Raw genomic sequence first — 24,467 nt, 5'->3', positions numbered from 1 at the left:
AAGTGGTGCTCCAAAAGGCCCGCTGGCATCCGGTAGGGGACCGCTTGCAGGCTAATTCTTTTCAGATGGAATTGTTGGCAATATCCAGATTGCTTTCATGGGAAGATAAACAACAGCTCAGACCAAGATTTAACCGTATGGCCCGTTTGGGTGTGACTTCGATTGCGGATGCCACCCTTGCTACTCGCAATGTCCTAGCATTGTTTCGGACTGCTAGGAGACTTTTCCGGATCCCGCGCGGATACCGTGATTTATGGGGGAAGCTTTCGTCGGAACTTCAGGATAGGCAACCCTTTCCTGCCCTAGCTATGGATCGCCCTTGGCAGGACTGGGACCTTGCAGGCCGGTTGAGTCTGGAAAAGGCCGCCACTAATCAAGTGTATCATCTTCTCATTCAAGATCACCAATGGCTGGGTGTGAAAGCTAATACTGTTTGGGGCTTGTGGAAATCACTGTCCTGGTGGCAGGCAACGCTGATGGAGGGATGGCAGAATAAGACACCTTTCAAATGCAAGGTCTTTCTGTGGCGGGTACTGATTGGTGGCCTTCCTCTTGCCTCGGCCCTTTCCAAGCGTCGAATCTCCAACGGCAATTGTTTCTTCTGCACCACTATGCCGGAATCGGCCCGACATCGTTTTCTTTCTTGCCCGCTCGCCAAGAATATCTGGTCACTCTTGTCGCAAATCTGGCGCGCAGTGGTGGGGTCCTCACTGACTCCTTTCGATTGGGTTTTTGTGCGCCCAAAGTATCCCACACCGCCACCGTTACATATGAAGATCTTATTTCATTTTTTCAGATACTGGGGATGCTGGCACATTTGGACCACCCGAAATGCTTTTCTCTTTGATTCGGCCTCTAATGTACCGCGACATATTGCAAGGCTTAAAGGGCTCTTGCATTGGCAGCTAGATCTCATCAGGCACTCTGACTTGCTCCCTCGGGAGGATTTGCATTCCTGGCATTTGGCAATTGCCTCTGGGTCCTTGCCGTGATTGGTGTAACCTTTTTAGTATATTAGTCCGGGGATTTCCCACACGTTGGCCTAGGGCCCTCGTGTAATCATGTAATCATGTAATCTTGTACTTTTTTCGTAATTAATACAATTACCTTTTACGAAAAAGAGAGAGAGAGAGAGAGAGAGAGTTCAACCTAAATGTAAAAAGAAAGATGAACAACAAAAGTAATATGCGCGTTTACTAATGACGGAACTGTATTAGAGGTGATAAGTTTATATAGTGATTAAGGCTTACATACCTTGATCTATATAGGACTAAGGTTGAAGTTAACATTGTGATCATATGATTAATGTGGAGGTGGAGTGTGTTCATACACACTTCACATTGACACAATAAAGTGTGTTTACATGCACTAGCACTCAAGGAGAAGCCAAGGCATTTGAGGTTGGCATGATGGAGATTTAGGCCTCAAGAACATCAGCTGCTGAGACCAATCATTTATTGTTTGTATTGTCATTTTACAACTGGAATTTCGAACTCTTTAATGTGAATAAAAACCGAGAAACTTTGTTCAGCTAATATAAAAGATTCTCCCTTGTTTGAGAGTAATAAAATTATAACTTGTTTTGGCACCAAGATTATTACACAGGATCCAACATTCCCCCATTTTTCTGTTATGTTGTTTTGACATCATGTTAGATCAACGGCTTACAAGTCAAGTACATGAGATTGTTGGAAGAATTAATGGTCGTTTTGGGACCTTAACAACAGTTCCCATCCATCATCTTGTGAGTCTCTAAATGCCTTTGATCCACTGCTCTTTGCTTCAACATATTTTCTTGTGAGTGTTCAGTAGTGGTTTTCCAATTCAATTCTAGCTGTTAGACAATAATTCAGATGAGTAGCTGTTTTATGTATAAATGCCATATTTATGCAGAGCTTATTTTTGTTGGAGATAAAGCCTGAAGGAAGAACTTTTAGTCCATTAAGAAGAGTGCATTGGGATATACTGCTTGTCCTCCAATCTTGATGATCTTAAAGTGTAGTGACCACAGGCTTTACCTGTTGATATGTAGTCCTCTTCTTATGTCATTTCTGGTGTTCTGTCAACCTTCTCCACATTGAAGTAGTTTTAGTGCTATCTTAAAAATGATGGATGATGCCCCCGGATTAATCTCAATTTCTATGTATTGGCTTATTTGTAGTTAAGTGTTCGGACCTGCCAATCTTGTGTACCTGTATAATTCGCTGAACTGAAGTATAATGGTTGGAGAATCAAAGAGGTTAATTGGGAACCTCTATAGTTGGTACTGACGCAACTGGATGGATCCAGACGGAGCTAAATGGAGCATCATTGATTGGAGGTGGTGTTGAGGACAGCTGCAGATGATATGGCAATTTGACAGCTTTCCACTTTGCTTCGTCTGAGGAGCCTGTTGTACCAGCCAGCCAGATGAGCTAAGCACTGGCCCTATTTAAGGGGGTGCTTCTCTTGAGGACTAACTGGACATTCACGTGTTTCATCTATTTCCAAACCTCATCTCTGTGTACTCAGCCTGTCGACTACTGCCTTGTACTTGTTTCATTAGGCACATGGTTTCTAGGGCTACTCTCTCATTTTTTATGATTGTGCACTACTAATAATCATCGCTATGCATGTGAGTTTTCCTGCGATTGCAGGTTGAGCTGGAGCACTTTGATGATTAAATGGCTTATGAATGAGTTTCTTTATCCCATGTGTTCTGAGTAGTTGGTAATTCTTCTTCGGAAGAACGTCTCCACTCCAAGCACACTTGACTTTAATCTCAAGGCCCGTTGGACCTCCTAAAAGGGCTCCTCCTGGGAAACTCTACTTCAGCCCTCTCTAGTAGTTGCAAAGTGTGGGCAGACTCAAACGGTCTTAGAGTTGCAGCATTGTTGTGCTGTTCTCACTTCTCTTGGCTTGAGCTGTCTGAGAAGCTCTAGTTGGTTGCTGTTGCTGCCTCTCTTGGCCGTCAACATGTTTGGATAGGCTTCAGTGCCACAACTGTCCCAAAAATGCAGCTCCTTTTCATGGGGCAACTCTCTTTGGCTGATCAATCTTGAGAGCGTCTGTTTGGCTGCTTCGACTTCAAATGCAGTACCTCTTTGGATGGAGAATCTCTCTAGAGGATACGCATCATTGGCAGTTCTGGAGAGTCTCACCAGACGTAGCTATATGAGCTATATACCAGGCAATGGCTATTTGATACCATGGTCACTCCACTTCTGATGTACTCAGCAGCCATCTAGGCCCCCAGCCTAGCCATATCAGTCCACAGATAGAGAGGCCCCAGATTATGTCGCTGTCACGTATGACACACAGCAAACCCTCAGTGCCACATGAGATTTTTAGTGCAGAGTTTGCTGCACCACCCATGGAGGTAGAGTCTCTCTTTAGATCACTTTTATATATGGCCCATGAGGGGTGTAAGAGCTCACGGTACTTCCAAGTGTAGCAACTACTTGCCAAATATGATATCGACATGACGAGCCTCCCCCCTTCCAATACAAACTCGATTCATCTCTTGTCTAGGTGCCATGTACAGAGGGGAACATGATCATTAGGCATACAGGCTGGGTGGCATCCCCAACCCCTCTTCCCACGAAGATGCGGTACTATAGAGATCTTTTCACAAGCTTCACCAACGATGGTATCATCATCAGATCCAACCTTGTACATCGATTGTTACACATGAGTTTCATCACACTAGCTGAATATAGAGACACGGAGAGCCGCATGAGTCCCTAGGAAGGACAGGATATGCAGACAGTGCCATGAGGAGGTAGAGATGGAAGAGCATTTCTTATGCAAATGTAGTGCATATGCCCAGACATGAGAGATGTTACACATTGTTCAAAGGGCCAATAGATTGTACGGGTGATGATGATCACACTAGATGAAAGACATTTGGGCCTCTATGTACTAGAGATCCAGATAGTTAGAGCATCCCTACTAGTGATAGGTACAGGGGATAGAGTACGACAGAGAGCCATGACGGAGTTTTATGAGGGGGACAGCATTGGTTTGGGGACATACAATCATAGGGTCTATGAGACCGAGAGGGGTGTCCCTATAGAGGACACAGGAGATTAGATTGCATGACGACCCAACAACTTTAGCCAAAGGTATCCCTACTCACATCAAAGAGAGGTCACTCGGATTCGACAACAACATTAGATGTACTTGGCCCACCGCGCCGTGTGCTATCACATCTTACATCCTTCCATCCTCACTGAATGGAGTTAAATCTGCATGGCATTGCTGTACCTCACAAAAACTAGTCATGTGGATTTTAAAAACACATTTATCCATTCAAACACAATGCCTTTTGTAACTAGAAATATTCAAATTCTTTAGAATCTGTCAAAGTAGAAAATCCATTGAGGTAAAACTTTCTACTGATTGGACTTCTACTTGTGCAAAAGTATTAAATAGGACTTTTCACTTTTCACTCTCTTGATACTCTCACGGGGATGTGAAATTTTGAGATGGTTTAATCTTGTTAATAAGATTTGATTGAGTTACTACTCCTATGTGCAAGGTTATTTACCACATGTGATGTACATGGGAGTTATTTTGTGGTAATAGGCCAAGGACTCCAAGGATGCAACGGGTGTGAAAGGCAAAAGTTGTGACAAGTTATGCTAGTTGGGCTTTGGTGGTTAGTTGATGTTAGTTTTGACCCTAGGACAATTCTTTGGCCAATAAGCTTTGGTGGTAACACTAGGGACTAGCATTAACTAATAAATTAATTCCAGTCTTAGGATTAACAAAGGTTGGGGACCACTCGAGGTTGCAAATGGCCTAGCCAATTGAATTATGGATGGTCACATTTAATTTTGGGTAGGGTTAGAAGGGCTGAAATTAATTTTTAAAATTATTTAAATTTGAAAATTAATTAAAGACTGGATAATGCTGAAAATTGGTTTTAGAAGGTTGGTATTGGGCAAAAATACCCATGCAAACTAGGAAAACGTTTTTGGGGCTTGGTCTCAACCATTCAGATCAGTTTTCAACTAGAGGAGGAGAGAGAGAGAAGGCTGTTGGTCCATTTTCTTGAGCAGAAAACAACATATTACAGCATGTGGCAGCCGTTTGGAGCTATCAACAGGTAGGCTATGGGAGGAGAAGGCCCATCAAGGGCTATGACATCATTAGGTGGCTGGCGATAACATTCTGCTGCTCCTAGGTTGCAGGCATGAACTTTTCTTGCTAGTTGAAATATGCAGCAGGCAGATTGGAGGGTTTCTCCATGAGAAATGTTTGAATTTCTCTCTTTGGCATTCTCTCACCTCTTTCAATCAATTCTTAGAAGATCTTATCTTATCTCATCCATTTGGAGCAGATCTAGATTTGGTGGACAGCAAAGGGAATTCTGCTGTAAACCCTAAATTTCTCCAGAAATTAGGGTTTAGCAGTCACTTTAGGACCCGTGTGGACTTGGGGTAGCATGTGGCCAATTGGAGTCCAATAAGAGCAAGTCCTTGGTGAAATTCAAGGAGCAATTGGGCCATTTGGTATACTGATTGCATCTACAACTTATACCCAACTTATAACCAACCCATTAGCTAATAAAGTTCAAGAAATACCGAAAGGGGCACAGGTCTTGTTTCCAATAAGATGTATATTGTATAAGAATTATTTACGGATTTCTCTAATTGTAAGTGCTTGATCAAGAATTATCACCCTATTTGAGGAGGAAGGTTGGTTTCAAATACCATGGGGATATTCTCTTTTACATGGATGTCTCATAGATCGTATTGGTCTTTAGTAGACGTTAATATATCTTTCTTTTTAGCTGCTCCAAATTGGTTTGTCCAAATAATTATGAACTTGCCTACATATACTTGTGTGGAATGGGAGAAGAATACTGACGATTAAGATCAGAGCATAGCTAGAAACTACTCCTTAGTGGCATAGGTAGGTATCTGAGATCCATTTTTGTCAGACTTTTAGAGGATGTAGGAAGCTAGATTTCGACGTTGGAAGATTTTTCTTTTCCTATGGCTAGTGGCTTATAGGAGCAAAGTAGTTGGCCTAGGACTTAGATATGGTAGGATCCTAGTGGCATGTGAGATGTAATGAGGCAAAAGAGATAGAGAGGCATTGCTTGTGGGATTTCCCCCAAGCTCAGGAGATCTAGAGGAGAGCCATTTGGCTAGTCTTTTGTGGCATAACAAAGACTATGATTGTGACTTGGAGGGCCATAGATTGCATTGCAAATAGAGGCCCAACTTTTGTATATAAGGACTTTTAGGGGAGCTACTTCTTTTTCATTGTTGGTGAGCATCTAAGAAGGATCCCCATTCTAGGCTTCTCACAGACACAATGGACATAGGGGCATTGTCAAAGATGGGATTTAATCGCTAGTATTATCTCTTAGTACATCTGGAGTACACTATGTAGCTATGCTATAATTGTCTAGCTTATCTTCATGTATTATAGAGACTCTCGACATACTCTTTGAGGGAGATGGGAGAAGTTGTAGGGTGGTTCGAAGAGGATGATGAAGAGAGATGCCTTCTTGCGGACCTAGGATTCGGTCACCTCGTTTCACTAAGCCCCCTTATGGTCTAGCATTTTAAGCCACTACATTGGTTATTTACACAACCATTGTATCTACGATGTACTTAGCTACTCTTTATAGGGATCTTTATACTTCGTGTTGTAGTTGGATGGATTTTTCTCCAACGTATTTTCAGTAGAATATTTTGTCTTTTCTTAAGAAAGTATTGTAAGAAATTGCATTGAATAGAGGCCAAACAAATTGTCACCATTAACAAGCGACATTACTCACATAAGTCTTAGTCGCCTTAATTGTAAATCAGAGTCACATTAGTCATACTAGTTAGTCATCTATGTCACTATCATTATACTATTTATTAACAATGTAGTTCTCAATCACTTTTAATGTAAGTTAAGAGTGCCATTAGTCATGCAAGTTAGTAATTAACCTATTTTGCCATCATTACGTCATTGTGATAAATTGTTTAGCTCCTGTACATTTGAATTGAGCTTGATTTCTTGTAGCTTGTGAGACTTGAAACTCGTTAAAAAACTTTACTAGCTAGAGGCATTAGTTGATTGTATAAAGATGTTCATTAGTTTGTGCTATAAATTGATATCTTCACCCAAAAAAAAAAAAAAAAAAACAGGAAGAACTTTGTCATTCTCTGCATCATGTTGGCAATAGTAGTCAAGCATCACAATTTGACAACATTGCTTGGCATTGGTCCTCAAACTGTGACTGGATGCTTGAAACCACCTTGAGAAAACTTGAGGTGCAGTAGATAGACAAACCTTTGCACAAAATACAATTGATTAGAGGTAAAGTTTCGAGAAGGTATTTGGTGAAGTTCTAGAACTATTCACCAATGAATGCTAAATGGATGGAAGAGAGTTGACTTGGTAGATGACTCTCAATGGTTATAGCTTTATCTCGATCCTTTTCAGTTGGAGCCGACTTTAGATCGTGGGCCTAGTCAAATTAGACCAACAGGGGTCCAAAGTATTGCATGATGCTCAAGGGGAAGGTCGCACTTCCACTCCTCGAGTAGTGGACATGCTTAGTTTATAGTGAATCTCACATGTATTCAGTATGCATCCAACACATTACTAATGTTGGTAGTATGTCTACCATGGGATCACTATTCAGTGTACTAGTCACTACAGTTAGTATACATATGGAAATAGTTTTGTTGTGGCTTTGCGTTAGAGTATGATCATTAGAGGTGGGTTAACACTTGCTGATTTCTAATAGATGATCATTAGTTTTTCAATGGTATTCAGCTGGTTTTTATGGACATGAGTGTCTATGGATACCATTGATAGTTCAGCCATGGTTTATGCTCTACTATGGTTGTTTGGCCATAACATTTGTGACATGTTAGCAATGGATGCATCTCACGAGGTTTTGGTTGCAATTTTAGATTCTTTTGGTCTATTATATTTGGATCATGTTGAAAGGGAATTTTGAGTAAGTGTTTGGCAATAGCGTGGTTAAGCAATAATAGTCAATGTTGTTTTATTATGATGCCTCTTGGAAATTCCAGTGCAATGTACTTTGCTTTTGGTACATTATAGTGCAATCAAGGGCATTTGCAATGATTTCAAAGGGGAGGTTTGTCTCAGGAGGACGTGAATTTTTAATGCTTTTCTTAGCACTTGCTTTAGTTGTTAATCAAATGTGCAAAGGTGAGGTTCACATGTTGTGCAAGTCAGTTGAAAAGGCTGTTGGAGGTTGGTGGAACCTCATTTCATCATTTCGAGAGGTAAAGGGAGCAAGAGAGAGGCCAAGGTGCCATGTGTGCCTGTTTTGGAAGCTGTTCCAATTATTGGAGAATGCACAGGAGGCAGCCGACAGTTAATCAAGGACTCCTAGAGGCTGGTGACAGCAAGATTGATCATCTCAGAGGTTGGCAACTCCATTTTCTGCTCTAGTGTGGGTTCGCTCGTAGAAGTCTAGCAAGGAGAATGGCTAGGGGAACGTGAAGGGGAACACAAAGGGGACGTCAAGGTTGGCATGGTTGGGTTGTAAAGTCCCTTTGTCTTTGTGTAAATAGCCTTACGGGTGTGAACACACCCTTATTGTACCTTGTACCCTAACATATAAATACATTCTTTTATTCTTTGTGTACTATCACGAACTAGGACACCTATCTCTGCATTCACTCCCTCTAACTCTCAACTTTGCTCTTCATCTCACTCCTTGATCTTGCACTCCATTGTGCACTCTCCCCTTCAAACTGGTATCAGAGCTAGGTTAAAGCGCTCGTGCTTCCTAGGAGTGTTAGTTCATAGGCCTGATAGCAGTCTACAAACATTACTCAACATGCGAGGCAGACCAGGACAGAGTGCAATGGACGGAGTTGAGAAGCAAGGTGACGAGGCACAGGTCGCGTGCATTCGACCAACAGGACGCGTGCATTAGTTGCACTAGCGGGCGCCAATGAGCGTGCAATCAAACCAATGGGCTGACAGATGGGCGCAATTTGCATGACTGACGGGCTGTCAAACGAGCGCAACGCGCGTGACGGGCCGAAGGATAGGTGTGAGTCGGGATGTGACTGGCAGGTCAACGGACCTCGTCATGTCATTTTTTCTTAAGGTCACAAATTCGTTTTTCTTCAAAAAATTCTCCTTGATTTTCCCCTTGGCTTGATGGGGGTTCGTGCGCATAAGCATAGAGTTCAGATTTGTGCATATTTATGTCTAGAAATTTGGGGCTTTTCAGATTGAGTGCTGCTCATGCAAAATTGAGGCATCTGTGTCAAAAATTGCAGACATTGTGCGCGCTTGAATGGGGGATTTCGCCAAATTTATTGAATTTTACTCATTTGAGTGAAATTTCTCAACATTGGACCCATAAAATTTGGGGCTTTTGCTGTATTGGTGAAATTTTGTTTAGCTGAGCCAGATTGGCTGACGTTGGTGCACAATTGGACCCGAGAAATTTGGGGCTTTTGCAAAATTTTGTGAAATTTTGCTAATTTTGCCTGTTTCATGCTTTCAGGAACATGTATTAATGCAATCGAGGCAGATTGGTCAGTGAATTTTTGGGGGTTTTGCTGAAATCTGTGGATTTTGGCAAAGTTGATGCGTGAAATGCATTTTGGGAATATTGCTGAAGCAATCTTGTTGCCATAAGAAGAGTGGTTTGAGCATTTTTATCTCCCGCTTGTGCGTTTTTGGAGAAATTGCAGAGATTTCTTGGTGTTTTGTGTATCAGAAGTTGATACAGGCACATGTGTATGCAGTACACATGTTGGACCGTTCCCATTGAGTCCATGTATTGCTGTTTAGTCGATGTATTGCTGTTTATTCATGTTGCAGCAGTCTTAGTGATCATTTGCAGATTTGGGATTGTTGTAGATGTATTTTTTGGTGATATTGCTGAAGTGGGAGCTACCTTGCAATGATGTATGCATTTAATGTATGCTGAAATTGTAGTCATACTGCTGAAAGTCATTCGTTCTATTGCTATACATGTACTTGGGCTGAATCTTGCTATTATCTGCTGAAAAATTGGGCTGAAATCAGCTGAATACTCAGTTCAGTTTTTGCTGTCATAAATTGCAGCATTGAATTTCTGGTTTATTGCTGAAAAATGGCTGCCAATGCTTCGAGCGGCAGTGACACTAAATCCCTCTTTGAAATCAAGAGGTTTGATGGCATTGGCTTTGACTTGTGGAAGGATAGGATGCAAGGCATTTTGTTTCTGAAGGACTGTGAAGACGCTCTCTTAGAGACTAAGCCTGCAGCTATGACAGATGTGGATTGGGCTAGACTTACTAAAAAGGCCATTGCATAAATTAAGATGGCATTGTCTGATGATGTACTTACAAACATCAAGCGTCTTGATAGAGGTTATGCTATGACTATTACTCAAGTGAATTAGGTTCCAACATAGATTAGCTTGGACTCATAAACAAAATCTTGAGTAGAGAGAGACAAGATTAAAAGTACAAAGTACAATAGCATTTCATATTGAAATGATTGTCAAGTACATTCTTTTATAGTTGCAGCAATGATTTCTCTATTGAGAATCTTGTAATTTTTGCAACAACTCATCTCTATTTTTTGTTAGCAAGTGATTCTCCAATTTAAGAACATCCTTCTTTGCAATAAGATTAAATGTACAGCCCAAAATTCCATTATAACTATCACCAATAAACCGCATTAGTGAAGAGCTATCATAAAACCACGGAGGTTTCAGCCATCTTTGGATTACATTTTGTTGACTGATGAGGGTGAGCCTCCAACATTTAAAGAGGCATAGTCATGTGAAAACAGGAGAAAGTGGAAGCTTGCTATGCAGGAAGAGATGAAGTCTCTATATGCAAATAACACATGGGAGCTTGTACCTTTGCCCAAGGATAGGAAAGCTAATCTTAATAAATGGGTTTACAAAGTGAAATGTATTGATGGGAAGCCCAAGTACAAGGCACGGTTGGTTGCCAAGGGCTATACATAGAAGGAAGGCATAGACTTCCAGGAGGTCTTTTCACCAGTGGTGAAGATGACTACGCTCTGCGTTTTGTTTGCTCTCACTGCATCCTTGGATTTAGAGTTGGATCAAATGAATGTAAAGACTGCTTTTCTTCATGGTGACTTGGATGAAGAGATGTACATGAAGCAGCCTGAAGGATTTATTATTCCAGGAAAAGAGCATCTGGTTTGTAACCTAAAATGCAGCTTATATGGGCTGAAACAAGCCCCTAGACAATGGTACAAAAAATTTGATACCTTTATGCTCAACCATGGATTTAAATGCAGTCATGCAGATCACTGCTTATACACTAAAAAGGCTGATGATGGAAGCCTTATTGTGCTGGTTTTATATGTGGATGACATGAGGTAGTTAGATTTGCCACAAACCATGCTCAGTGGTTGATTCCTTCCTTTGATTCTACTGGTTATCTACAGACTATGGGACACTTCCTTGTGTCAGATTTATGGGTCCCAGAGAAGAGACCATACCTGTGACAACCAACAATCTAGATGACTCGGGTTCGATTTGGCGTCAAAGAAATGAGGAGTTTGAGAGGGCTCTTGGGAGAGAATGGCAAGATCTTAGGGGCAAGAAGTTCTTGGTTTGGGATGGAAACCATAGTCTAAAAACATTGTGGAGACACATCAAAGAAAGTAAGTAATCATTTATACTTTGTCCATTATACATGTAGGCATTGAATATATGTATCCTATTCTTATGTTATCTTTTTTTCAATTATAGAGTACTCCGATAATGCTCAATATTGCAGGACAGCATAAGAGTACTTTGAATGCTTTTAAAAGGTAGTTGAATTCAGCCTTCTCCATGAAAGATTTGGGGGCAGCTGAACACATTTTGGGCATGCGCATTAAAAGAGACAGAGGGCAACATTTATTGTTTCTCTCATAGGACAAGTACATCAACAAAGTACTTGACATGTTTAATATGGCTGATGCTAAGCCTCTTGATGTGCCTTTACTACCACATACAAAGCTTAGCAAAGCTGATTGCCCTAAGGATGATGCAGCTACTAGTGCCATGAAGGGTTTGAAAAATCAAAGCTCCAATTTCCAAGTCAATACTCTAAAGTTCTAAAAGGCTAGCCGCTAAGTGCTCTAATTCATGGAAGATGGCTCCACTATGCTTGAATGCTCATCTTGCTGAACAACATCCTCACCATCACCATCACCATCATCATCATCATCATCATTGTCATCTTTTTCCCAATGTATAAAAGAATCAGCCTTTGCAACTAATGTACGAGCTAGCAAGCGAAGATTGAAGCTCACATAAACTAGGTCATTCGTCTTCATTGTACCAAGACGATTTCTCTTCTTTGAGTGAATGTGATTGAATGAACTCCGTAGTTGCTCTAAATAAGAAGAGCTAATTGTTTGGCTAAGACTACGAATAGCCAAACTCTGCAACTCTGGAGCTTTTGCCCCGTAGTCCTCCCACCATAAAGTAGCCCCAATATTTGTCCTGTCCTCTAGTGGATCCTCTGTATCAAACATCCCTAATGTTTGCCGATACACAGAGAGCCGATTTTTAATTTTGCGTTGCATTTCACGGTTAGGATAAAGCCTTGCAAGCAATGTGTTCCAAGCCTTAACCACCTCAAGGTCTCTTTCTTGCATCTTTCCTAGAAACTCAGGATCAAGCACATATGTTGCAGCATGCATAGGAGAGTCATACTCATTTCATCTGCTGATACATAACTCCTTGATCTGCTCATACATGTCTGCATTTGGTTCCAAACTCTCCAACCTCTCAATCATGCGATCCATACCTTCATAGATCTTCCCAATGCATGGATCCATTAGATCTTCCCAATGCATGGATCCATGCCATCTGCAAGCCTCAACATGTGCATAATAGGATCAACCATTTGGTTGGTGCGATTCACTTCATCCCAAAAATCTCTATCAGAGACATATGCATTACATAACACAGCAGTAGCAGTGGTAACTCTAGTCCAATTTTTATACTCATCACTAGCAAATAGCTTCCTAATTGCACCTTGCAATAGTGCAATCGACCAACCATAAGAAAGTTATATGCAAATCGTGTATCTGAGTATTTGAGAAGTTCTTTGTCACTTCTTTTGCGAAACTCAGCATGCAAGCACTGATGATTACATATAAATGTGATAATCTTGTTGCCTTTCGCAACAAGAGATGCAATCCATGACAAGTCCCCAATATCCTTCAACAAGTTATTCAAGCAATGCGCCATGCATGGACTAAAGGTGATATGTGGATACATTGCCATTAAAATGTTTCCTGCTGCCCTGTTTGTAGGTTCACCATCTGCCACAAACTGCACTACATTTTCTGCCCCAACAGCCTGCATTGCCTTGCACCACTTGGATGCCAATACATCTGCACTCTTTCCAATCTTTGAAGCATCATGACTACCAATGAAGTATTCATCTCCATGAGAATATGCGACAACACCATGTATGGACCTATGGCGTGTGTCACTCCATCCATCTGCTATCAATGTCACTCCATTTCTTGCCCATTGATTGCGAATATTTGTTGTTGCAATCTCTATGGCTGCTTTCTCCTTTTGAAGCAATGTAGTCCTGATAGTTTCTGATGAAGGGGGCTTGTATGTGGGTCCATACTCTGCAATCTTTGTCACCATATTTAAAAAATAAGGTGACATGGCTGATTTGAATGCAATATGGTCATGGTAAAAAAAGCGTGCCATTGCTGCATCTGTTTTCTCTTTTTTCTTTGGTTTCCATGAAGTGTGCAATGAACTTTGTCTAACACCACGACCTGCTGCCACTGATGGCCCACGAGAAGGCTGCGTAGCCACTAATCCTGGTAGTCTTCTGCATGAAGTACCATGCCCTGCTGGCCTTGGAGTCCATGTTGTTGGATCCACAGCTATATTTGGCATCCTCCTGGCATGTGAATTCCCCATAGAAGTGGCTATGCGGTCAAGTAACTCCTGCCTTTTCTCAATTGATACATTAGTGCAAAAACGCACCTCTTTCCCCTCCTCATGTAGAAGATGGGCTCTCACTTTATCAGCCCCACTAGTGCGAGCATAAGTGCAAAGTTTGCATTTCCAAGGGCGAGCCCCTCCACCTCTCAATGGCACCCTTGCATCTACCTCATCCCACCATGACCAAGTAGTGCTTCGACTTCGTCCAGTTGTTGACGAAGTACCTGCCGAGGATGATGAAGATCCCATAGATGTCAATGCTGCCATCTATATAAAAGTGACAAATAATTAGTAAAGTTCAATGAAATTGTAGAAATTTGCACCAAAAGTTCAACATGCATGTGTTAAATGTTTGCTAAAAATGCCTGAAATTTGGTGTTACTTCAGCCTGCATTCCTTTTACTGAAAATGCCACAAATTTGGGGCATTCCAGCCTGCTTTCCCTTGCTGAAAATGCCCCAAAATTTGGCGTATTTTCAGTTCCCAAATTTGCGGCAATGACTGATTCAAAATGTCACAAATTTGGGGCATTCTAGCCTGCATTCCCTTGCTGAAAATGCCCCAAAATTTGGCGCATTTTCAGCTCCCAAATTTGGGGAAATGATTGATTCAAAATGCCCCAAATTTGGGGGCTCTTTTAGATCTTGGGATGATGGATCCCAATGCCCCAAATTTGGGGACATTGCAGCCAAATTTGGGCCCCAATCCTTGAGAAAGCCCCAAATTTTGGGGCAACTGCCGACAACTGATCCAAAATGCCCCAGATTTGGGGGAGATAATGGTCCTACTGAACAAAAATCAGTACTGAGTAGAGAAAGTTGAAACACTTTGGTTGGTGCTTGATTCGAGATTCCTCACCTGATCGCGGGTGGGAGTTGGGGGCCAGGCAAGAGGGAGAGATAAGCGGGAGCAAGCAATCGAGGCAGGCGGGAGAGGGGGGAGAGGCGGGGCAGGTAGGAGCAGCAGGCGGGACAGGCGGGGCAGGCGGGAGCTGGTGGGACAGGTGGGAGCTGGCACGACAAGCGGGAGCTGGTGGGATACGTAGGCGAGCTAGGCGGGATACACAGGCAAAGTAGACAAAGCAGGCGCGATAGGCGCAATAGGTGGGAGAGAAGAGGCGAAGTCGTCAGGCAGCAAATCGCCTAAATGGGCGCCAGCAACAAATGATTTTTTTAAAAATTAATTTCCATTGCTGGAACGGCCGTTCCAAACAGGGAACGGCCTTGGAATGGACAGGGAACGGCCCGGAACGGGACATGGAACGGGCTGGTACATTTCACCAGCGTTTCCTGGCCTCGGACCTCCCGGAACGCGTTAATCCGTTCCTATGCGCCAGAACGACCGTTCCCTGTTTCTATGATGCATAGCCATTGGCCAACCTGGGGTATCCTCTAACCAACTCGAGATCGAGACTAGGAGAGCAGCCTACCCACATCCTTGGAGTTGATCAGATATTAGATGATGCCAGGAGGAGGTAGAGAGCGAGGAGCACGACATCTACAAATGCAGAGCCTATAGCACAGTCCGAGCCAGATATCCACACTATTTGAAGGAGACACTTCTCTCAGACTAATTACTGAGTCCCCACACCAATGCCACTTGAGCCCGTTCCTACTTGACATTTAGAGGTTGGCACATCATTATTACAGGTTGGCACTACACAGAGAAGGGGGCATCGATGATGGCTTAGACTAATTATGGAGTCCTGACACTAGTGCCACTTGAGCCAGTTCTGCACATCATTATTGCAGGCTGGCACTACACAGAGAGGGGGGTGTCAATCATGGCTTCCGGATTTCTTCTAGACAATGACCACCCATACGACACCCACATAGAGAGGGGTGATAGTCCAGAGAGCTAAGGAGATCAAAGTAGCATGCCGCCCCCAAGAATACAGGGGTACCAGACATAGATACTACATTAGAGAGCAATGAGGGAGATTTTCCAATGACATGAGCAGCAGCTGATAGAGTGGAGGATCATTCAGCCACACAGCTAGACATGTACTATCTCATCCTCCCATTGTACCCCTATACAAGCACTATTTGGTCTTGTACTCTGCCTTGGCTTCTTTTACAGTACATCACTTTCAACACGTCACATTTTGATGTCTAGTGATGATCAACATTGCACATGATTTTGTCTCATAGGCCAATTTTGGCCTCAAAAGATGTTAATATATCTTTCTTTCTTAATCTCTCTCACACACACACACAACTTGTGCCACTTTCAGCTATCTTGATGATTCTTGATTCTTTCATCTAGTTTGAACTTAGATTATCATTTACTTTTGGTCTTATGTTCCATTTTGATGTAACCAATGTATCATCTATGGAGTATACTATCATGTTTTGCAAATCATACATGTTTCTTGTATAAATGAATAAATTTACACTTATATATATTATGTCCCCTCACGTTCCCATTGCCCCTAGGGTCCCGTTCTCATTCCCCCAAGACCTCTTGTTCCCATTTTTGTTCCCGTTCCCTTGCTACTATGATGCATAGTCATTCCATCAACCTTTCTCAGTCATTTACAACAAATCTCAGCCAGAGAAAAGGTGGACAGCAGAGCATTTGCTGCTGTAAACTCTAATTCACAGCAGAAATTAGGATTTACTGGCCACCTCGAGTCCCAAGTTAGAAATTGGAAGTCTCAGTAGGAATTGCCAAAGATTTCAAGAAGCCAACTATCCCAATTGGATTTGGGATTAGATTTGACCAGCCAAGGGTCAATTGAAGCCTAATCCTTGATTGAATCAAGGGGCAAATTTATAAGAAGGCTTGCGGCCGTTGCTGCTCCACTTCGTTGTGGTGTTTTGTATGTTGAGTTATTTTTTCTCTTAATCAAATTAACAACTGAAGCTAAAAAATAATGATATATATCCATGTCCTACTGGTAGTGCCTTGGATGCTACACAACTGCTGTGTTTCTTTTGGCACATCAGTACACATTCAGGTCCAAGTCAATCTCAAAATATGCTTCATCTCCATCCCTTTCAACACATCTGAGTTAAGGCATTGTTCTTGCCCACAATTAATTACTTCACAGATTGAGAAGCAGATTACTGTGGTGGGCTACATTCTGAAAATTCCTTTTGTTAGTTTGGTTTTCCTCCTTACTATATCAGTGCTAATGTTTTTGTCTAATTATATGCATTCTTGGTGGGAGTTAGTCAGCTAATCCACATATTTCTGTTTGCATTGTGGCAATCTTGTTTGCCTTGATTGCCAGATTATTGGCTGCTGTGTCCTAAATGGAGAGCTGAACTTGTAGTATTGTACTTGCTTGAATAGTGCTTGAACATTGAGGAACTTATTCAGAGTCTTTCTGATAATTCAATCTCATTGTTTTTCCTAGAATAGAAAAATGCATTGATGAGTATTTTGCTGCCAACACATATAAATAACCATCTGTACTGACATCAGATTGAGTTAAATCTCACACGTTTTTTTTGTGCTATTTGGAATTGCAGGATCGCTCTCTGGACTTTCATAGACTTTGTGCACTTTATGCCATAACAGGTAATCACATTTCTATCTGTGTTTTAACATAATGACATAAGAATTGCAAGAAGTCAACTCCTGCACTAAGCTTTGTCCTTTTATATGGGGATTTTATGGTCAAATCCTATAATGTTATGCAACATATGATTTAGCTTGTGTTTTGTTATGCCTTCTTTGTCTCTGAGAAGAAAGCTGTACATTAAAGTCTTCCTTAGCAAAAAAGGGAAGCACAAAAATACACAAGATACTCCAATCAAATATAACTCTAGCGAAAGTTGAAAGGGCAGTCCATATTGTGGGTAGAAGCACAAGTGCTCGGTGAATGACAGTACCAGTTCATGACTATTGAGAAATGTGGTGTCCTTGTGTACAATGTATGAGATTTGGGTGCTTGTATCCCATAATCAACAAATGCTTACATTGCCCTCTTTCAGACAGCAAGTGTTCAAAGAAAGTGTGGATTGGTTGTGGGAGGCTGACTGTTCAGACTCTGTCATGGTTTGGAGAGACATCTATAAGGGCATGGACCTGAAAGTTTTATAGCAAGCAATAGGATCATGCAGAAGAGGGATAGAGGCTAGTAGGCAAGAGATTGATGCAGCAATCCCCTAGTTCTGCCTGGCCCCCTCAGCAGAGAGCTAGTGCAGCCAGAGAGGTGGGCAGCACAGTTTACGTTAGTGGGTATTTCATTGTAGGTGGCAGGTAGAGTCTTCTTTTTTCCATTATAGTTAAGACACTTTCTTTTCTGAACTGGAGGGTGGCTGGGTAGCTCTACAGAGAGGACAACAAGGTTTAGACTTCTCGAATATCCCATGTAGGAATTCAAGCCATAAGCCTCCAGGGGAAGACATGGCAATTGGATCCACTCATAGCCTTGTCACACATCTAGGAGTGGCCTCTTTGGATGGCTCTAGCTTGTCTCCGCAGTCACTTTGAAGCCGCAAATTTTATTTGTTTACAGGACGGAGATTAGCAGACACTTGGTATTGCAGGAGGACATGGGCTAAGTCTCCTGAAGGCTGAAGTAGTAGACATTGGGTAGAGTATAGCATTACGGATGCTTTCCATTGGACCTTTTGGTGATGCCTCTGGCATTGTTGGTGGTCGAGGAGAGTTTCCTACTCCATTTTGGCTTTTTTTGCAGTAAGAAAGGTGGCTAATTTTCTATCTTCATTTGGCTTATAGCAGATGGGGGCCTTGCAGTCAGGGGTTGGTAGGCCTAGATGCAGTAGGACTAGCTCTATAAGCATTGCCCACAATAGCACTTGGAGACTCCAAAGCATCGCCTTTGGTCATACAAGGCAACACAATTGGTGTGGAGAGGAGTCTGCCAACTACTCTGTCAGGTTGTGCCTAGGTTGGGGTGCATTTCATAGGTAGCCTTCTATTGGCAGTTAATTAGCTAGGGCTGCTACTTATTATATGAGGCAAAGATGCATGATATGATCTTCATCATGGAGGCAGACTCTTGTGCTATGTTAGGGTCTAGAGGCCTTGCCCAGCCACTAGGTACTAGATCATACGGCATCACAATCAGAGGTTTGGAAGATCATTGGGAGCCTCACAAAGTGTCACACTGCCAGATGATTTTCAACAATGAGGGCCTCTATCTGTGCACTTATCCACTCACTCCGCGGCCTCTGGGATCAGCTACAGGGTGACTCTTGCCATTAACACGTGCTTTGGCAACAATTCATTCACACTTGGGGTGGCCATGGATGGTTTTTCACGTTGTAGGCGGGAGGTCTAAGGTGGCGCTACATTCCCCCTCCACAGCTTCTATCCTCCATCCCTACTAGACCGCTTTGAGAGGCCTGTATATAAGAGTGATTTCTTATCTATAAGCATCTGCAACTAGATTGGATATATGAAAAAAAACGATAAGAGAAGGTGCTCATACCTTTGATGCATAAACATGTAGATGTTCAATAGTCTAGCTTGGAAGTTTAACAAGCAATAGATTGCTGAATTTTCCTTGTTAGCTAGGGAGAAATGACCCCCTTTGTAAATCCCTCAAGGGATAACCTCCCCTGATTAGATGTCAATGATCTCCATGAATCCTTGAATGAAAGTAGAAAGACTAAGCTGATCTACTGAAAGAAGATTCAAGGCAACTTCAGGAACAGATTATACATTATCTTCTCATAGGTAGGATTAACATAATTGAATGAATGACAATGCTTGCATATTTAGCTAGTAGCACTGCTCTCCACCACCCAACCATGGACCATAATGCGAGATATTGATAGACTATCTCCATCGGTGGATAAGGATAATTTGACTTCATGTCAAGGTTAATGATGCCACAAAAAGTAATGCACGATATTGACAGACTATCTCCATAGGTGGATAATTGAAATAATCTAACCTTATGTCAAGAGTAGGATGCTACAATTGTGATTGCCACACTTTGGAACTATTCACGTTGGCCTTATTCCTTACTGCAACCAGAAGTAGCTGGACCTATAATGTACTTTGACAAGGTTTGTAAGCTGGTCAGTCAATCGGACATGGAAAGGAAAAGTAATGAGCTCCAAAGAGAGCTAAACATAGTATTGGACAAGTGCTCGGAGTAGCTAGATTCAAACCTCCTAAAGCAGAAATACTATGAGAGGCAATTCAATAGATGAAGTTGAATAGTAAACTTAAGACCTATGATCTTATGTGACACTTGTATGCTGATCATTTGGTTCACACCTTGTGTGTGTGGGGTTGCCTCTTTCTGAATTCGTGCTAAGTGTTTGATCTTGAATTTGTCCCCTTACATTGCCTTCTATAGTAGTGTTCAGTGTTGCTTCTCTTGTTATTTCTCTCATTGCTTTCTTTTTGCCTATATATGGCTCTTTCTCCCTCTATCTCTTGAGTACAATGGCAATAGAGTATCAGGTCTTTCATTCTAAATAATCAATACAATAGCATTCTCCTTTTAGTACAATGGCAATAGAGTATCAGGTCTTTCATCCTAAATAATCAATACAATAGGATTTCTATGAAGCTAGGTTTGTTTTTTATGCACTGCATGATGCCTTCATTGAGAGCAAGGATAATTTCATTTATCCTTGATCGACCTTTAATTATAAAATCAAATTGTCTACAATTGTCTCGGCTCTAAATAAATATTCAGAAAGAGCTATCATTAGCATAGATTCAGATGATTCCCTAGGTTCCATTGAGTTCTCTCTTCATGAGGCTACAGAGTTGCAGTGATGAAGCAGTACAGAGTATACGTCACATTGCCAAAGGGACAAGTGCATAGTACGACAATCAGACCCCTATTTTGAATGTTCACGAAAAATCAAAATGCATTTCAGGAAAGACCATTTTCTAAAATGGGAAAAAGCTTTTTTTTTTGAGGGGGAGATGGCTTGAGCTCTATCCACTTGTGTTTTGGTTTTTGGCTGACTACTAGCAATGTATTTAAGTGCCCAACTTTAGCCTTTATTACATCTGTTTGCATGCCTATTTTTCTTCAGTAAAGTCATCTATAGTGACAGAGTGGAATCAATCACACAACGATTTGCATAACTAAGAAGGTAATATTAACTCTCAACTCTTGCTAGCACATGTAGCCACTAAATAGTGACACAAAGGCTTGAAACTCTCAACTTTTCATAGTTCTTTTGATGTAAGGGATGGCACCAATTGCCGAGAGCCCTTTGAGTGTACCCTTCTTTGGGTATACAACTAGTTGGTGAGGAGAATGCAAGTGAGCAGGATCAGAGCGATGCTAGCAGCTGCTTAGCATTGGACTACCCACGGCATATCACAACCTTTTCTTGTAAACTTCTAGAGGAGATTTGTTGGGTTTAACTCATGCCTATGCTCACAGAGGACTGTCGGCACAAAAGAAGGGCATTGATTATGAGGAGACATTTGCTCCTACATCCCATATGACTACTATATAGTGTATGGTTGCTTTGGCTGCTTATTATGGTTGGATTGTGCACCAGCTTGATATTAAAAATGTATTTTTACATGGAGAACTTCAAGAAGAAGTGTATGTACAACAGCCCATTGGTTTTGTAGTTAAAGAATCTGAACACTTGGTATGCAAGCTGAAAAAGGCTTTGTATGGTTTGAGGCAAGCTCCACGAGCTTAATATGCAAAAATTGATGCCTTTTTACTCAGCCAAGTGTTCATTAACAGCCCATCAAAGTCTACTCTTTATGTATGCAAAGAGGGGGTATCCTTGTTGGTCATTTGTCTTTATGTAGATGATCTTCTGCTCACAAGGACACATGCTAATCAGATTTCAGCATTCAAGAAAAAATTGTAGCAAACTTTTGAAATGTCAAATATAGGGCCTTTGCATTAGTGTTTGGGCATTTAGCTTATCCATGATACTAGAGGCATTGCATTGTCTCAATCCAAATATATTGATAAACTCCTTGAGAGATTTGGCTTCTAGGATTGCAAGCCATTACACATGAATGGAGATTGGACTCAAGCTGTCATTGCATGATGAGAGTGATCTATTTGACATTCATACATATGCTCCAGTGGTTGGATGTCTCATTTATTTATCCAACACAAGGCCAAATATTTAGTTTGCAGTTTCAGCTTGGAGCATATTTATGCACAACCCACACGTCACATTGGCAAGCTGTGAAGCATGTTTTTCATTACTTGTAGGACATTAGGACTCTTGGATTGCTTTATGCCAAGGGGAGACCATTACAATTACATACTTACAATGATTCAGATTGGGCTGGTAATTTTGATTCATGTCACTCTACGAGTGGAAACTATTTCTTTCTTGGCTCGTCTTGCATCTTTTGGCTTAGCAACAAACAATCCACTCTTTGCCACATCGTCTTGTGAAGCTGAATACAAGGCAACTTTCACTAGCACTGTTAAATGTGTATGGCTAAGACGTTTGTTGGTTGATCTTGATGTATCTATCATTGAGCCTATGCCTTTGTTTATTGACAATCAAAGTGCCATTGCAGTGGCATAGAATCCAATGTTTCGTGTATGCACAAAACACATAGAGATCCACTATCACTTTGTCAGAGAGAGGCTATATATAGGAGATATCAGCCTTGTCTACTACACTACCACCAACGAAAACTCTTTGTCGCGACAAATTTGTAGCATTTCGTAATGCTTTAAATTTGATCTCCTTTGATGGATGATCCTTGTATGTTGATCACTTTTCACTGCAAGGGGGTTTGTTGGGTTTGACTCACGCCTACGCTCGTAGAGGAGTGTCGGTGATTCGCAATAGGACATTGGGACACTTTTTACAAGAGGTTTTACCCCCAGTTACATTATTTTCTATTTTACGTGTTTATGTTACACAATTCGGTTACTTACCGTGTTTTACACCTTTTGGGTCTGAACACACGTTAACAACCCTAAGTTCTAAGGATTGTACTTTGTACTTTCACTTACACACTTGGGAATCGCATCGTGTGTCGTGCTGTGTCTTCACTCTCACTCTCTCTACTATCCACTCACTCTCCAACAAAGAGCTGCCATTTCCGATCTCACAATATTGGAGAACAGCTTTGGGCAAGAAAGATTTCACTCTTTCTTTGGTTAGTAGCACGTAGAAATTCAGCAGTTGGTACACAGCTTGGCTGTGGTAGAGACTTTGTCCCTTGTGTTCGATTTGGGGAGCATGAGAAGACACTAAGATACTACATATGGGATTGCCCAAAGGCTTAGGGGGTTTGGAGAAGACCTTTTAGGATGGTATTTCATGGCACTATAGACTCTATGATTGCTATGTGGGGCACAATTGCTTGGGTCACAAAGAGAGGACTACCATGTCGATATGAGGATATACAAGGGTGTCACACCTATCTTGTTACGAGGCAGCTTCTGAGTTGGATTATCATGCAACATTTTTTACAAACGTTGTGGATTAAGAAGCATTGTTATGCATGGGAGCTCATAGCTAGCATTATTCCTTTGTACATATGTATAGCAAGATTTAGCAAGCTATTGATTTTTCAAACATATCTACTACAAAGACTCTCTTCAAGATTTGGGCAAAGATTGCGCATACTCTTTATGAGAGATGGGAGAGGATATATGGTGGTTCGAAAACTATGAGAAAGAGATGAGATGCTTTTATCAGGACATGGAATTGTGGCACCTTCCTTTTCCAGACTCACATGGTTTGGCATTATAGACCTATTGACTAGTTATTTGTTCAAGGTTTGTAATAGACTTCCTCTGGTTATATATTTTGCATTTTGCCTTAGTATTTTTTTTTCTAAGGAGTCTTAGTAATAATTTTTTTTGTTTTCTCTGATTTAAGAAAATCAATTGATGTTGAGAAAATCACCCCTTTCATATGATACACAATTTATCCATGTTCTTTCATTTCCATACATGATTATGAATCTTTAATTAGACATTGTTTTCTTGTTTAGGCGGATGTAGCAACGACTTCCCACTATGTTGGGATATCCTCTCTTCTAAGAGGTGATGCTCATGCCACAAGCCTTCCTTCAGTGGATGGGTGGTAATTCCCTGATTACAACTTGATTACAGCACTGAGCATTTATTCCAAAACTCAAAATACAAATTTACCTACTACTCTTAGGATAATGGACACCCAGTGGGCCCCACAATTGGTGCCCCTTTCGGTATTTCTTTAGCTTTATTGAAGTAGAAGTTGATTTACAATGAAATTCTCTTAATCCTTTTCGCAATCCAAAGTCCCCTTGCTATCCAGAGTGACCAGCAAGTCTTCAATCTGATTTGCTTCTCGATTCGATCAATCAATTGGCCTTCACCCACTTTCAGATGAGTGGAAACGTCCCAATATGATGGTTGGTTGGTTCTCCACCTGATTTCAGCCGAAAATTACCTTCATCCCTAAATAATACAGGTGTTGGAGTCTTATAATGATTGGCACAATTCCCAAGGAAGTTGCTGAACCCTAATTTCTATTGTAAATTAGTGTTTACAACCAAGAAAACTTTAATTCCTCAGCCTTCAAGGGTCCAAATGTTGCTGGTCACACATTGACTGTTGGAGTTCTCACATCTTGAGTCTCTCTCTCTTGCTCCATCCACC

General features: G+C 41.5%; 1 protein-coding gene across 1 annotated transcript in view; it reads left to right on the top strand.

The window, feature by feature from the left end:
* Positions 1-24,467, top strand: part of LOC148026190 (alpha,alpha-trehalose-phosphate synthase [UDP-forming] 1-like) — a 212,737-nt gene that overhangs the window by 128,998 nt on the left and 59,272 nt on the right. Inside the window, exons 7-8 of the mRNA XM_087693467.1 lie at positions 1,656-1,744; positions 17,404-17,452. Of these exons, the coding sequence (XP_087549593.1) occupies positions 1,656-1,744; positions 17,404-17,452 (138 nt within the window). The remainder of the gene's footprint in view (positions 1-1,655; positions 1,745-17,403; positions 17,453-24,467) is intronic.

The sequence above is a fragment of the Lygodium microphyllum genome, chromosome 14 (assembly GCF_053477565.2).
Source record: "Lygodium microphyllum isolate KBCC chromosome 14, Lygodium_microphyllum_v1.1.10, whole genome shotgun sequence".
Taxonomy (NCBI): domain Eukaryota; kingdom Viridiplantae; phylum Streptophyta; class Polypodiopsida; order Schizaeales; family Lygodiaceae; genus Lygodium; species Lygodium microphyllum.
This window is presented reverse-complemented; position numbering and strand designations above follow the sequence as displayed.